Genomic DNA, 15,499 nt, shown 5'->3' with positions numbered 1-15,499 from the left:
GTACCTAGAACTGCAACCTCTACAGAAATACTATGCATCACTGCATAATCTCCAATCATTTAATTTGATATTTTTAAAAGTCTAAATTGGAATTTGCACTGATCCTCCCCCTGTTGGAAGAAGTGAACAATGCCAAGAAGCTAGACTCCACGACTGCCTTAAAAATAAAAAGGCTCTTCTATGCTGGCCTCTTGGGATCCTGGTTTGCACCCCCCAACACCTCCTTTGCATTGTGTTATAGGCAACACTCGTACTTTCCTCAAACAACCTGAACAATTCAGGCATCAAGAGTCACAGATGCTGACACATCTTTTCTATCTATAGATCTATCGGATATTCCAAGACAATCTTAGCCTTATAAATTTCATTTCAGAAAGCCATCACTGTTACATTACACAGAAGGCAAAACTCCTGTCTTTGCAGTAAATTCTTTGCAACTGTCTGCAGGCTCTTTTCTTAAAGCTGGTCCACACACTTATGACACTACAGCTGCATGAAATGACCTCCCTGTGTGGCTCCTCCTCCTGCGCAGGTCAGACACACCACATGAAGAGTTTTCTCATGCCATCTTTGCGGCAGGTACTGGCTCTGATGTGGAAACTACTAGCACAACTCACAAGAATGCCGTGCGGAGCATTACTGCATCAAGCCAACCATGCCAGCCCGGGAGAAACCACCTCATGGATGCCATTCCAAGCAGTAATAGTACAGTAAAGAAACATGCAGACTAATCCAAATTTGGAGGGGGGGAAGAGGCACATCATTAATTGATGACGTCAGGCAGAAACTGCTTCAGCTTAGCCATGACAACAAATTGGGGAAAGTGGCATTGTGGCCCCTCCAGCTATCAAGCAGATTAAAAGTGGAGCAGTACGCCAACATAAACCCCCCAAAATGTGAGCACAGTCACATTCTAACAGGGCAACGTTTAAAAGGTGATTTTAATATAAGGGAAACTTTTAAAAAATTGTTTTGGTCCAGTCATATCCTTAAATATACGATTTTTGTGTGGGAGGAAACCTGGGAGAAAAAGCGCCCCCACCCACCCCTTGTGGGCTTCAGCAGGCCAATCTTCCCTGACCAGCAGCTTTCCTTCTTTGCTGAGAAATTCTGCTCAGCATGAAAGTCTGACGGGGAGAACCTGTCCAACGACATGACGCAGGCAGACTTTTTCATGCAGCCTCTTGAGCCTCCTGTGTAAATCAGTCTTAAGAAGTGGGGCAAAGGGAGATGCTCAACAAGTTCTAACAAGCCCAGCCACCAATTTGTTTAAAATAGGTTGCATCTTACATAGAGGTGCCAGTTAAAAAAAAAACCCACCCTGGGAACAGGTGGCCTGCCCAATCACCTTCCCTCACACTTCCCTCAAACAAGCACACACTTCCTTTAGCCATAACTGTCCTGACATTTCCCACTCCAAGCCACAGGTTGGCCGACATTGGCAAAGAATTGCCCAGTGAGGTGAACTGCGACCGGCTCCCACTTTTTCATGCAGCAAGGATAACTAAACCCACTCTAAGAACAGAGAGGGAGAGAGTTCTCTTGAGAAGGCAGCTTCCACTTCTTCTAGCAGCAACAACTTCCCAAACAGCAGTTTGTTGTTGGGAAGCAACAGGAGTGACTGAAAGCACTAGCACTGATGCTACAGGTATTCACAATGTCCCTGCACTGATTGCACCTACTCTCATCTGGGGTAAGACAGGAGCTATCTGTCTGCAGCGCAATTCATCAGCAGGGCAGCAAAAAATGCCTGTGGGGGGGAAAAACAGATTTCCAGGCCCAGCCCCCTTTTTCACAGTCTTTCAGCAAAATCAACACAATATAACACACAAGTAGGATGAGAAGGAAATGGGGAGCAACAGATGGAGAGGAGAGGTTTCCACACTCCGCAGATACATCCTCACACTCGCCCTCTGAGCAGTGTTCTGCACTCTCCGCTCCAAAGTGCACAGCCTCTCCAGTCCAACCAGCTTCAGTCCATCGAGGAGGCGCGTGTCCGCTTAGGGGGGTGAAGGCGGCAGCCTCTCCCCCAGCTTCCTTGCAGGCTGGAGCTTCAGTTTGAAGTGGCAGCAATAGGCTTGTCCAGTTCGAGATCAAGGCTGGAGCTGTTAGGATGCAAGCTGCTGTAGCAGGATTTGCAGACCCGGCTGGGTTCGAAGAGCTGCTGGCTGGGGACTGGCACCTTCTGGTTACAGCAGCTGGAGCAAAACACATTCCCACAATTCCTTCAGTCAGGAACAGGAAGAAAAGAAATTAAAATAAATTTTGCAACTCAGGAGTGCAGTTTGCACAACAATAGTACAGGAATTAATGTATTGCTTGCCCCCCCAAAAAAGTGGGTGGGGGGCAACCCATTGGTCTAAGGGCTAGTTGCCGAAGAAGAGCCTGGGCAGAGGAAGCGAAGAGCCCTCCCTCCGGCAACTTGCAGTGGATCAGAGCGCCAAGGGATGGTGATGTTGCTATGATGCCAGCCCAAAGTGAGGACCTGGAGGGAAAAAAAGGATTATAGCCCTTAAATTTTGAACTACTGAGGCCTTGCAGCGGGTGCAGCGGAACACTTCAGCTACTCCTCCATATTCTTCTGGTTAATGCTCTCCAAGGGTTAAGGGAAGAGAAGTAAATTAGGATCAAACCTGAAAATTGGCACGCCAATCACTATTCCAAAAAATATATAGCAGTGAAACATTGAGCCAGCTGCAGCCCAGAGGAACTACAGCAGCACCATCCTTAAGCATGGAGAGTGTGTGAGTCAACAAGGACCATGCAAAGCCACACAGGTGAGCAGCCAGAGATGACACAGCCCCATAGGCTTTGAATGATAAAGCAGTCACATTCCTGTCAGGTGTCAGTCAGCAGGGGCACACTAGAACATGCACCTTCAGCCGGAAGGGGTGCGTATGTATGCACATGTTTAAGTAAGAGTGAGTGAGAGTTTGTCAGAAAACAGAAACCGCAACCCCACACTTTTTCTCTCATATCCTCTCCCCCAAACTGGGGTTCAGATCAACAAAAATTGACAAGGCAGCAGGTCCCTGTCCTCTAAATCTAGGCAAGCATTAAATAAAAACTTGTGCCCCATACTTTCAGTGGTCTGAGCTTTTGCAACTTAACTTTTTTTACACACACACACAAGCTTGCAACTTGCATCTGTTCCATTTCAGCATTCTGTACATGTACTGACTGATGGAGGAAGGTCTGAGACAATCAGGTTTTATGGACAGAAAAATCTGATGATGCATCTCACACAGCCTTGATTTAAAAGCTGCAATGCCAGAATGTGATTTTTCTTTATGCTAATAATTGGTGCAATGACAATCAAGCAAAGAGACCACCCCCCACATTTTCCATCTCTCAGCTTGACCTTTCTAGCTTTGCAAAGCAGCCTTGGGATATCAAGCTCAACTCTAGGAACTCACTCAGGCTAGACTTGGGCAGTAGATTTGGAAGTCTTCTTAGGGACTCCAATAGAAACTGCTATTAGAAAAAAACAGCAGGAATGAAAACTTTAGTACAGTGAATTTTTAAAAAGTGTTATGAAAAAGACATTACAATGCCTTTGCAGCTCTGATACCAAAGGGATGATAAATCACAGCAGACACTTGCTAAGAGGAACGAATATCTGTTTTAAGAGAATTTCCTGAATATTTTTGAAAAGCAGAGTCTATGTATGGGACGTCTTCCTCAGTATCTCTGTCTAAATGTCATAGAAAGGGATCATTTATCCTCAAACAGGCTCTTCACAGAGCCTGTCCAAAGTGTCACTGCCCAAATGGTCCGATTTTGTCCCATCCCAGAAGCTGTGTTCACCTATTTCATTTTTCTCTACCAGATTCCTGGGGAGCACTGTAAAAGTTGTGCTCCTGCTCAGAGACTGTGCTTCACAGGGCTAGCAAAGATCCTACAGCCCTGTGCTGCCTTGCCCCAACTACTATCCCTACTAGCCTGGGCCTGTCAGTTAAAAAAAAAAAAGCTTTTACTCTCTCTGATCAGGCTGCTCAAGAACTCCCAAGCTACCACCAGACCTCTCTATTATCAACAAGAATGGTTCTCGATGGTTCCTAAATAGAAACTCATTGCCTATTGTTATAAGTTAAGCATTCCCCAACGTTCACAGAAGACACTTGGGGAGGAATATGAAACAAAAGGCTGGAATATAAAATTTATTGTGGGAAGAGATGCCTGGTCCAATGGCCATGGACTGAATCACACTACACAGGCTGCTGCCATTCACCTCAGGCTTCATTATTTTTATGCATGGGCAAAGGGAGCATAAAGCAGGAAGTTAGTCTGGAGAGGTTATCAGAGAAATGCAGACAGACAACAGAGGCTGTTGCAAATGCTCACCAAGTCTGATCAACACGTTCAGGGTCCCTGCAAGGAGGGGAGAGAAAGCTCAAAAAGGGGACTAAACCGAAGAAGTTTAAAAACGAGTGGCGGGATAGTTTTTTTTCTTCAGTCTGACAGAGGGTAATATATAATGGATTTTTTTCCGTTGCAACTGTTTTCAAAAAAACTGCACTGTGAAAGAACAGCTAGAGCATTGTGAGAAGTAAATACCACAGTACCACTCACAGAGGATGCTCTCTACTAACCACTTCCGGTTGGACTTCCAATGCCCAGAACACTGACTCATGCAGAGACAAAGTGGGTGGGCTCCACTGAGGAGTAACTCACCTTCAGGACTCTCTCCACCTTGGATGGAGGGGGAAAATGTGCCTTGGGAAGTTCTGGGAACTATTCTGACTACTAAGGGAGCAACAAATTACAAAAAGAGACAACGCTGCTCAATGGCAAACATGACACAAGTAAGCAAGACACCATGAAACAAGCCAACCTACTAAAATAAGGGCAGAGGGCCAACCATCTCAAGTTCCTTTGGCACATAGAAAAAGAATCACAAACATGTAGCATTCAAAGAGTACTTTAGATCGGAAGAAGCAAGACCTGCCCCTGCCAGATATAGACATTTGGAAATGCATAATAGTATTAATTTTTCAACTGACTCCAAAGGAAGCAATGAGGCTCTAGCAAGGTGAAACGGGTGCACAGGCAGCAGCATTTGGGTGCTATTAAGGAGGCAGTGGGGGGGGGGAGAGAGAAGAATCTTTTCCATGGGGTTCAAGACACCCAGAAGCTCTCTGAAACAGCACTGCACTTTTGCACAACCCTGTTCATTTCAGTGGGCCTGGAACATCAGAACTACCAAGTGGGCTGTGCCCCCCATGTTAACAGGGAGGGAGTAGGTGTACCATACAAAGATGGTGAGGGGTCTGGAGACCAAGTCCTATGAGGAAAGCCTGAAGGAGCTGGGTATGTTTAGCCTGGAGAGGAGAAGACTGAGAGGTGATATGATAACCATCTTCAAGTACTTGAAAGGCTGTCATATACAGGAGGGTGCCGAGTTGTTTTATGTTTCTCCAGAAAGTCGGACCAGAACCAACGGGTTGAAATTAATTCAAAAGAGTTTCCGTCTAGACATCAGGAAGAATTTTCTAACAGTTAGAGTAGTTCCTCAGTGGAACAGGCTTCCTTGGGAGGTGGTAAGTGCTCCTTCCTGGAGGTTTTTAAGCAAAGGCTAGATGGCCATCTGTCAGCAATGATTCTATGATCATAGGCAAATCATGAGAGGGGGGGCACCTTGGCCATCTTCTGGGCATGGAGTATGGGTTGCTGGGGGTGTGGGGGCAGTTTAGAATTTCCTGCATTGTGCAGGGGGTTGGACTAGATGACCTTGGTGGTCCCTTCCAACTCCATGATTCTATAGGGATTGTCTGCCTCAGGCTCTAGCATACTTTGGGGGCAGCCCTGACCACATCAATTATAAACCAAAGGGAATGGGCACATCTCTAAATACAGCCCTCCCACCTGGTGTTTGCCCCATAATGGGAGAGCCACACACACAGGTAACATAAAGGTACCAGTATGCTTTCCCCCATGGGCCAAATATTAGTACGTGGGGAAGTAGGGGAGACGTAATTTAGATCAGAGACATGGCACACAGCAGTGCGTGTTGCCCTCTGGCTGACCACAGGCAAGCTACCATCTCTCTGCCTCAGACCAACAGCTTCAAGGGGGGGAAGGGAGAAGACAGTAATAGTAATACTAATCTGCCTTGCAGGACTGTTATAAGCATTACTTGAAATTATGAACAAAAACACTTCGAGCACTTGAAAACATCGTATATAAATGCCAGGGTGTTATTTTCTCCTGGCGTTGAAAGAAATGAAAAAGGGGCAGCATATTTCTAAATACTCCTGCAGCCTTCAAAGAGCAAATTGCTTCTGTCACAAAGCTGATTTCCATGAAGCAGATGCAAACAACATGAAACGCAACTGTCCTTTTGCAGCCCTGCTTTTCCTAGCAGGGGCATGTGCTTTCCGCAGTAGATGTGACAATGGCTCAGGCTGAGGACCAGACTCTACCAAGGAAGAGAAAGCTGGCTAAAGGAACAGGAATCCCTCCAAGACAGGACCTGGCTTGCCAGCAACGTCTTCATCACCCTGTTCTGCCCATGGCACGCATTACCTGCAGTGATGCTTCCTGCTAGCAAGCCAAAACGCACTGTCGCAGCCATAACAGTGTGCAGCCAGGTGATCAGGAAGCCACCGCGTCACCTAGAAAGGCAAGAGAAGGCTTTAAACCAACTAATGTCGTGCAAGTTTAATGAATAGAAACAATGGAGCAAAGGAAGGAAATCGCATGATTTGCCATGAACAGCAGACATTGATTATCATCAAGGAATAAAAGACAAACATCTTCTCAGCGAACCCCAAACGCCAAATTCTGTCAGCCGTTGGCGGTGGGGGGGGGGGGAATCATAACGACGTCTCCCAATTTCCTTGCACAGTTAAAAGCTACAAAAGCCAAACACACGGATGCTGCATGTTATTAGTCATAATTTCTTGATGAGAGTCCAGAGACAGGTGCTAGCAGGGGGGGGGGGGGTTCCCCCGGCATGGGAACAAAGTGTTAGAAACAGGGACAAAAGGCAAGATTTACAAAGACCAGTGTTAGAGCTGAAGGGATATATAAGACAGCTGGATCATTAGTATATCACGTGCTGATGTAAGAAAAGGGAGAGGAAGGCCACGGAGATGGATTATGCCTGTACCTCTGTGTCCTGTTTATCCACCTGCTCCCAGCTGGCTTCAGAGAAAATCTCTGTACTGCAGCGAGACAAGCAGTTCTGATCCAGATTGCTTTCCGAGTCAGGTATAGAAGTCTGTTGGTAAACAAACACAGCTGAACAGAACCTAGTCTCAAATTCTAAGCAACATGGATTAGAAAGCTGAGAGCGAGGAATCTGCACATTCCTGCTAAAAACGATAAGGTTATGGGATAGGGAGGGGCACTTCTTCTATTTTCCATGTTGAAGAAAAATGTTGCAGGTGAAAACTGTATCTTAAGTGGTTTTGGCTGCAGTGCCTCCAGGGTTTTACTACGTTGATAAAGATTCAGGTGCTGAAACTAAAGCATGCCTATTATCTACTCTATCCTACCTGTCTTCATGCAGTAGGTACGTTTTAGGGATGGCAGTGGTGCAGGAGAGAACTATCAGACATAGGGCATTGCAATAGAACACAAAACCTACAGTGGTAATCACTCGAACACCTAACACAGATCCTCAGGTTTCCACCAAGACGAACTACTCTCATGCCACAACAGCATAAAAAAATTCCAATGCTGAAATTCATTCCCTTGTGACAGGATGATCCCCCCCACCCCACCCAAGCCTATGATAGTTCTAGGGCATGCAAGGGAACAAGACTTGCCTGAACCAAACTGAAGCAGAAGAGCAGACCAGCCTTGAACATGCAACCATATAATGTGGACTCTGAGCCAGGATAAAATCCAGCTCAAGAAGGAAGTGGAAAGGGCCTCCTAGACCAGTCCAAGAAAATCTGCCTCTTGGTACCCACAGATATCATGCATGGAAAACTGGATGGCAGCAAATGTGTGTGTGTGTGGGAAGGATCAGTGGTGGTGTACAGATTTCCCTTGAGATAAGACTGCTGAGCAATTCTGGTCATGCAATGAAGACATCACCAGTGAGGGTGAGAAGAGTCTTGGGAGCTTGTTCCACTTGAGGGCTCTGTAAGCTGAGTCCAGCATTGCTCACATACTTCCTATGCCAGCAGCCATAGATGCTTTCTCCAGTTCTATCCTCTGTGGTTGTTGCCTGCCAGACAGGCACACAGAATACAATTCAACATTGCCTCCCATTAGTCAAGAACCTTATACCAATAGTGGGACAATCAAGAGTTTCTAGATATGAAGACAGAACGGTGTCCACCTATCTGCATGTTGCTGGTGCCTTGAAAGCAAACCAGGTGTTCCAATAACTTTATAATTTGCATAGTCATTAACATCCCATTCCTGAGGTGGGGAACCTCTTAGGAGGCAGCCTGACCCCAGTCATTAACAGCACATTCCTGAGGTGGGGAACCTCTTAGGAGGCAGCCTGACCCCACTGCCGGCGTAAGTGTGTGTAATCACGCGATTATACGCACTTACGCTGGCGGGGAGGCCAGGGCTACGGGCAGAGGAACACTGTGAGGGCCGCGCCATGCCCCTCCGCCGGCGCAGCCTCTCCGTGGCGCTGGCAACGGCGCAGAGAGGCCGCGTCGGCGCAGGGGGGCATTCCGGGGAGAGGAGCAGCAGGTAAGGAGGCTCCCAATCCACTTTCGGCCACTTGTGCCGGCAGCCGGAATGGTGTTGCTATGCCTGCTATTTTGCAGGCACAGCCTCGCTGTTTTCAATGGGGCAAAAAGCTCCAGTTAAAAAAAAGCTGCGAAACGACATTTTTTTAATGGCGTAGGCAAAATGCCTTAGGAAAGGCGTGGCTGCGCCTCTTCCCCACCGTTCCCCTACGCCGTCAGCTCAGGAATGGGCTGAAAGACTACTGCTTTTTAAAGAAATGTTCTTAATAAGATAGTTTCAGAGAGTAGCCATGTTGGTCTGCAGCAGAAGAGCTTGATTTGAGTCTTGTAGCACCTTAGAGACCAACAAGAGTTTTGGGGTATAAGCTTTCAAGAGCATCTGATGAAGGCAGCTTTGAGTCTTGAAAAGGTTTGTTTGTTTCTAAGGCGCTACCAGACTCGAATTTAGCTGTTCTTAATAACCCCTTCCGATTACAAGAATGGGTATACAAGATTAAAAGGCAAGAAACTAAAACTGGAGATCACTTTCATTCCTTGGACCAAGCACTCGTTAAAAGAAGAGCTTCACCTATCTTTGTTTACAGGTATTCAGTCACATTCTATAACAAGTGCTTGTTCCCAGTTATGACTGAATCAAAATTCAAACTGGCCTACCAGTACATCTAACTCCCTAACCCCATTCTTTATGTAAAGAACAAGCACGTGTATGTTACTTGTGCGTCCAAGAGTTCCTTCTTTAGCTATTTTCCACCAAGGAACCACCTACAGCAGCATGCAACGAAACAAGTTTTTCTCATTCATGCCCTTTAGTCTTTTCAAATTACTTTGGCAGTAAGAAAGGACAAATGTCAGGGTTTGGAACATATGGGAAAAAAATTCTCCCTTCCACACCCGTATCAGTCTTTCTGAACAGTTCTAGGAAAGGAAAGGAAGGGAGGCAGCGAGGGGAGTCTGAACATAGTCCCTAAGGTATATGTTGACTTCAACAGGGCCTTAGAATCATAGAGTTGGAAGGGACCACCAGGGTCAACTAGTCCAACCCCCTGCACAATGCAGGAAACTAACAACTACCTCCCCCCTCACATCCCCAGTGACCCCAACCCTCCTCCCGCCATGCAGGATCCCACAATCAAAGCATTCCCGACAGATGGTCATCTAGCCTCTGCTTAAAGACCTCCAAAGACAGGGACTCCACCACCCTCCGAGGCAGCACATTCCACCGTCGAACAGCCCTCACCGTCAGGAAGTTCTTCCTAATGTTTAGGTTGAATCGCTTTTCTATTAGTTTAAATCCATTACTCCGTATCCTAGTCTCTGCAGCAACAGAGCCTTAAAACCCTCACCACCACTTCCCTTTAAAGACAGTACCTGGCAGCACATAAATAGTCCTAACCAACACACAGTAAAACATGCATGTGTGGTAAGAGCTTGCCCCCAAAAGTCACTGTGTCTTGGGGTACCAATCACAACTAGGACCATAATGTGTCCATTCAAAGAAAGAAAATTCCATCTCCCCTCACCCTACAAAGTCTTTAATCAGGCAACAACTAAGTTGGCTGGTGGGGGGCAGTCTTGAGACACATACAAATACACATAGGGTGTCTCCCAATGTATTTCCAAATGCCAGGGCTCATCTTGCCACTTCCCTGCAATCTTGCTTTCAGCCAGCTACCAAGGGACCTCTCTCTCTCACCAGATTACAGTGGGAAGAGCAAGAGATACATGGCTGCTGGCTGGCTGTTATCAATCTTCTACACAACTGGCCACCCCTTTGAAGAGGTCACACAGTGGCACGGAATTGGCTATGGGATAACAGCAACTATAGTTATTTGGGACAGTACCAGTTGCAGGACTGGTTTGGGCCAAGGATTGTGAACTGCTGAGCACCACCTGAGAGGCTCTGCAGAACACAGTCCTATTCAGCTGCTCATCACACATGATGATTTACCCTTTGCTCCTCCCACCCCTCACAAAGTGCTGTTACACGTTTTCTGCACATCTGGGGCAGCCATAAATGCCCGCACATTCACTCACAGCGGCCTTATCCTTTGAGCCACCACCAGCAACTGCTCTTTTGAAAGATGACCAGTGAGCATGAAAAGAGCAAAAACAACAACAAACTGGTATGAGGTGGAGGTGCATAACTGAGACAGATAGTGCGTGCCACCTACCAGACCCAACTGTTGAATAACCTCCTATCACTGCATTGGTTGTTAAGCTGAAATGATGGATCGGTGGGGATGTACAGCACCGGTGTTTCAACATCTTATACTGATAAAAGCACATGTTCTTATAATAGGTTTGAAAAGACCACCAGCCTACCCAGCCAAATAAAGCATGTATGGTTTTACAATCATTTTAGCAGGGCCAGATCTTGGGGGGGGGGGGGAGTGTTCCAGGCACAAGTAGGTGGGGGGTGCCAGTGTGAGCATGGAGGAGTACCACCGCTGCACGATGGCACAGGCGCAGCTGCCTGCCTGTGGCGCAGCTGGTGTGTGCCCCACTACACAACATGTAGCCCCCTGCCCATTCTCATCGTGAGGGGGCAGGTGAGTACGTGATGGCGGCGCAGCGACCACCCTTCTGGCCACCAGTGCCTGGCTACAGAGCATGCACATGGCACACACCCTGCCCCAGGAACTCCTTCCCCCAGCTCCGCGCCTGAATGTTAGACACACACACACATACACCCACCCATCCTATCGAAAAGCAGTAAACAAGCTTATAAGCAGCCACTTCCCTAGTTGTGTGCAGCAATTAAGAATCACCTCCAGGCAAGCAGGGAGAAAAAAGCATTTGTGAATTGGAGGAGAGCCCACCTAAACATTCCTTTTCATGCCTTCAACATGCTACAAATTACTAGCATAGATGCCTGTGGGCAAGAGGGCTGGAAATGCTTGTCAGCTATTCATTTTTGTGGATGTAGCCACACCAGTAGCTTTGCAAACGTTTACCTTGCACGGCACCACAGGCACAACCCACAATGACTTGTCCCCTTGACTTACCACTTCATCTCCATAGTCACCATTGAAACGTAGTGAGCTGTTCAGGTACTGACTCTCCAACCGGCTCCTCAATTCTTGCACCTGCTTCTTTAATGTCTCCACCTCTTGCTGATGTCCGCTTTCGATCTGGCGGAGGCGTTGCTGAATCACATCAGCATAAATTGGCATCCCATCGTCATCCAGATGGCTACGTGCAGGCTGGTCCGGGCTGTTTGCTGTCTGCTGCCGGCCTGCAGCGGTATGAACCCCCTTGTGGTGCAAGTTCCTCAGATGCAACGGAGCAGAACTGCAGCTAGCTGTGGAGACCTGCCGGCTCAGAGGGACCTTTATCCTACCTTCCTCTCCATTCACACAGTGTCCATTTGGCGCGGGGTATTTCTGGCCAACACTGAACCCCGCAGGTTTCTCTGTCACCTTGTTCTCTGACTCCAGCTCCCCATTACAAACAATCTCTTCTTTACATTCACTTAAAGGCAAGGCACAAGGTGAAGGCAACAGGTTGTGCATGCTGCTGATCTTAGGAGTCCTGTTTAAGTTTGTTGCCAATCTGTGAAGTTCTATCGTGTCCTCCCTCTCAGGTCTACTTTCAACAGTCTGAGCAAGTTGATCAGCACTGTTTCCCGTGGAATGGAACCAACGGCAAGGGACATTTTGGATCAGCTCTGGCTTAGTTCCATTCTCTGTTAAGGTTTCAGTAGAACTCTCCATGTTTGATATTCCTGCCTCCTGCAGGACAGGCGACGGTGGGCTAGGCTGGGGGGTACCATGGGGGTGTTCAGTTTCTACAGATAGTCTAGCATTGTCCTCCTCTGCTCTTTGAACGCTACTATTTACAATGCTGTCCAAAAAGCCAGTCTGCAGTCCTCTCACCTGAGATGGCTTCTGGACAGCTATATGCTCATTCTCTTGTCCTTGAAGCTCAAAAGCATCCTGTGAATCCACCTGTTGGATGGAAACTTGATTGTCCACAAGAGTTTTTGCCTCCATCTCAATCTTTTTATGCTGACTATCAGCATAGCCATCCAAGTTTTCAGTCCTGCTTTCTTTACCCTGGGGAACATCCTCTTCCCCTTCTTTATCTGCTGTTTCCACAGTGCTCCTCAAGCTTTCCTCCAGGGCCCCTTCCTCCTTGGTAGCCTCTTGTAAGATATTCACCATCTGTCCTTCTGCTACACCTGCAGCCACAGAAAGCTCTGCTCCAACCAGAGTCCTGCCTTGTTTGCCCAGGTTCTCTCCATCAAAGAGATCATCCCCTGGATTCCCAAGGCTGCTAAGCTCCAGAGAACGCCGATGTTCCTGCCATTTCTCGTTGAGGCTGGGGTCGCTACTGCGCCGGTTGGTTGTAGGTACACCGCTGTCACAGGCCGTTGTCAGATTGTCAAAGGACCTTGTCTTTGGTAGCCTGAAGAAGAAAGGAACAAAATTCTAGGCACCATATTAACTTCATTTTCCTTCAGTCGCAACAACAAATCACTTTTGCAAACAGTAAGCTTTAACAGGCTGCTGCACTTACGGTCGACAATTATTTGGACAAAGGCACTTCCCTCACATGTGAAGAATTTGGCTACCTTAAATCACACCACCAACAGAATGTTGAACTCACCTGCCCAGAGGCTGATCTTCAGGAGTGGAGTTTGGGACTGGATAAGGGGCACAGGTATCATCCGCTGGGGTAGAAGGGGAAGAACACGGCAAGTAAACTGCACTCCAAAGCATTAGGTTTCGTACGTGGCACACAGGATACAGCACCTAAGAGGAGATCAAGGGTAATGCTTATTACTCACTATGCAGAATTCTGCTGTCCCTTTGTTAAGGCTGACCAGTGACACCAATGTGCAATTAAATCATGAATATATGCAAGAAAGGCTTTTGAACTGTGCCCCTCTCCCACTGAAATTTCTTTGCCCACCACTGATATGATGTTCTTGCCAGAAGGCAGCATGTGCTCTCAGCAGCAAATCTTCACCAACTTAGAAAAAGACTGGAAAAGCAGAACTAACAACCAGACAGGAGTTATCTTAAATGAAATCAGACTAATAACTAGAAAGTCAATTTAGTATGCCCTCAGAATGATTTTATGAATTACACTTTTATCAGAGGAGCTGAAAGGGACTTCTAAATTTGTTCTCAGTTTGCTTCCCCAGACAGGCAATATCTAATGGGTTAACTTCAGCAACAGAACTGCATTAATGTGCTTTCAAGCCACACTCTGAGCTGCCTACCATCCTGAGGAGCAGCTCCCATATGCTTCAGCGGGGCTTGCAGAACACAGGGGAGTTTCCCACTGGATTTGGCCCTACATCATTAGGCTTTGTGCCACGATTACTCTCAAAGTGCTGCAGCACCATGTGTCCTTTTTGGCATTTGCAAAGTTTGGCCATCCAGTATAAAAACTGCCAACACAGAGTGAGTTCAATGGCTAATCTAATGTAGTAATTTGTATTCTCCTAGCAGGTAGACTATTTTACCCCTGCTTAAGATACAAATTCTTAATCCACAAGGCAGGCTAGAAGTACCTCACCTCAACATATTTTCCTTCCTCCGCTAATCTGACAGCTATACTATCTATTCCACTTGGCACAAGGAATTAAAGAGGTACACACAGATTCCGACTGGGAGGAGTAGAGCAGATTTTTGAAGGCTTTGTTTCCTGCTCGCAGCAGAGACCAAACTGAACATGTCCTTTCTTGGGTGTGTTTTTCTCCTCTCTCCTTCGCATTGTTGCACAGGAATGTACCAAAAAGGCAAGAGTAGGTGTGCTGCACCAACTTGACCTACACAGAAATGACAGCGTCAGCACATAAGCCTAAAAAGCTCGCACACCTGAAAACATAAAACGATGTATTCATTTGTGGTTTTATTTATTTCAAGGCTTTGGAGACAGGTGCTGTAGGAAAATGTGACATTTTTTGCATGTTTTACCAGGAAACTATTACTACAAAATGGGTTCTAGTCCACAAAAGCAAATGTGGAATAAAAAAAGTTGTAGAATTGAAGGTGCCACAAAACTGTTGTTTCTAGAGGACAAGTTCACACATACAAGATGGCTGCTTATTTTTTCCACACACCATGAATATAGGATCTTACAGAGAAATCTTGGTATGAACCACAATATACAATGATATAACCAGGAAAAACTGGTGATAAAATCACAAAAGCAGTTACTGATTGCTGTCAAACTGTATTTGAGTACTACCCAGATTATTCTGAGGTGTCTTCACACAGTCATGGCACACAGATGTACACAAGCAAAGAAAGCAGCTGGTTTACATGCGTGACCTGGCTGGTTTACATGCGTGAACTGGCCTAAAGATGAGCAACATGACAACCCATTCTTCCTTTTGCTAGTTCTTTAACACAACAAAGATTAGGAAGCTATTTATTTTCCAATAGCGACAATGCAAGAGGATCCATGTTATAGTTTAACAGCTAAGTGGGACAAGATGTCGGAAGAAAAAATCCTAGGAGTGTTTTATCATTCATCTAAACAGCCTTCTGCATTCTCTTTCTTCTAACTGCAGAAAACGTTAGGTGGCATATAGAAATTCTTGTAAAGGAAAAAAATTACCCTTTTCCTAATAAATGCTGGAAATATAATTTGGAGATTTTATTCAACTGGAGTGAATTTATTTTAAAAAACAACAGGAACATTATCAGGAGTTATGCTAAGCAAGAATTATCAATAGTCTCAGATGTGCTAATCCCAGCAAAACTGGAATTTGTGTCCAAGAGGGGGCTCCCCAAGTAGCAGCCTGGCTACTAAAAGTCATATGCAAAAATCATAGCATCACAGAGTTGGAAGGGACCACCAGGGTCATAGAGTTGGAAGAGAGC

General features: G+C 46.4%; 1 protein-coding gene across 4 annotated transcripts in view; it reads right to left on the bottom strand.

Moving 5' to 3' along the window:
- Positions 1-1,270: 1,270 nt before the first annotated feature.
- The window catches only part of MTMR3 (myotubularin related protein 3), a 53,899-nt gene continuing 39,670 nt past the window's right edge, over positions 1,271-15,499 (bottom strand). Inside the window, exons 14-20 of one of the 4 annotated variants that reach the window (XM_056859276.1) lie at positions 14,269-14,439; positions 13,269-13,414; positions 11,666-13,067; positions 7,112-7,222; positions 6,526-6,614; positions 4,345-4,371; positions 1,272-2,225 (exon numbers count right to left, since the gene is read on the bottom strand). In XM_056859276.1, coding sequence (XP_056715254.1) covers positions 2,054-2,225; positions 4,345-4,371; positions 6,526-6,614; positions 7,112-7,222; positions 11,666-13,067; positions 13,269-13,414; positions 14,269-14,439 — 2,118 coding nt within the window. In that variant the 3' untranslated portion in view covers positions 1,272-2,053. Of the gene's footprint in view, positions 2,226-4,344; positions 4,372-6,525; positions 6,615-7,111; positions 7,223-11,665; positions 13,068-13,268; positions 13,415-14,268; positions 14,440-15,499 lie in introns of all 4 variants that reach the window. The other 3 variants (XM_056859278.1, XM_056859277.1, XM_056859279.1) reach the window with 3 other exon arrangements.

The sequence above is a fragment of the Euleptes europaea genome, chromosome 13, assembly GCF_029931775.1.
Source record: "Euleptes europaea isolate rEulEur1 chromosome 13, rEulEur1.hap1, whole genome shotgun sequence".
In the NCBI taxonomy this organism is placed as follows: domain Eukaryota; kingdom Metazoa; phylum Chordata; class Lepidosauria; order Squamata; family Sphaerodactylidae; genus Euleptes; species Euleptes europaea.
Note: the sequence above shows the minus strand (reverse complement) of the source record. Positions and strands in the feature narration are given on the sequence as shown.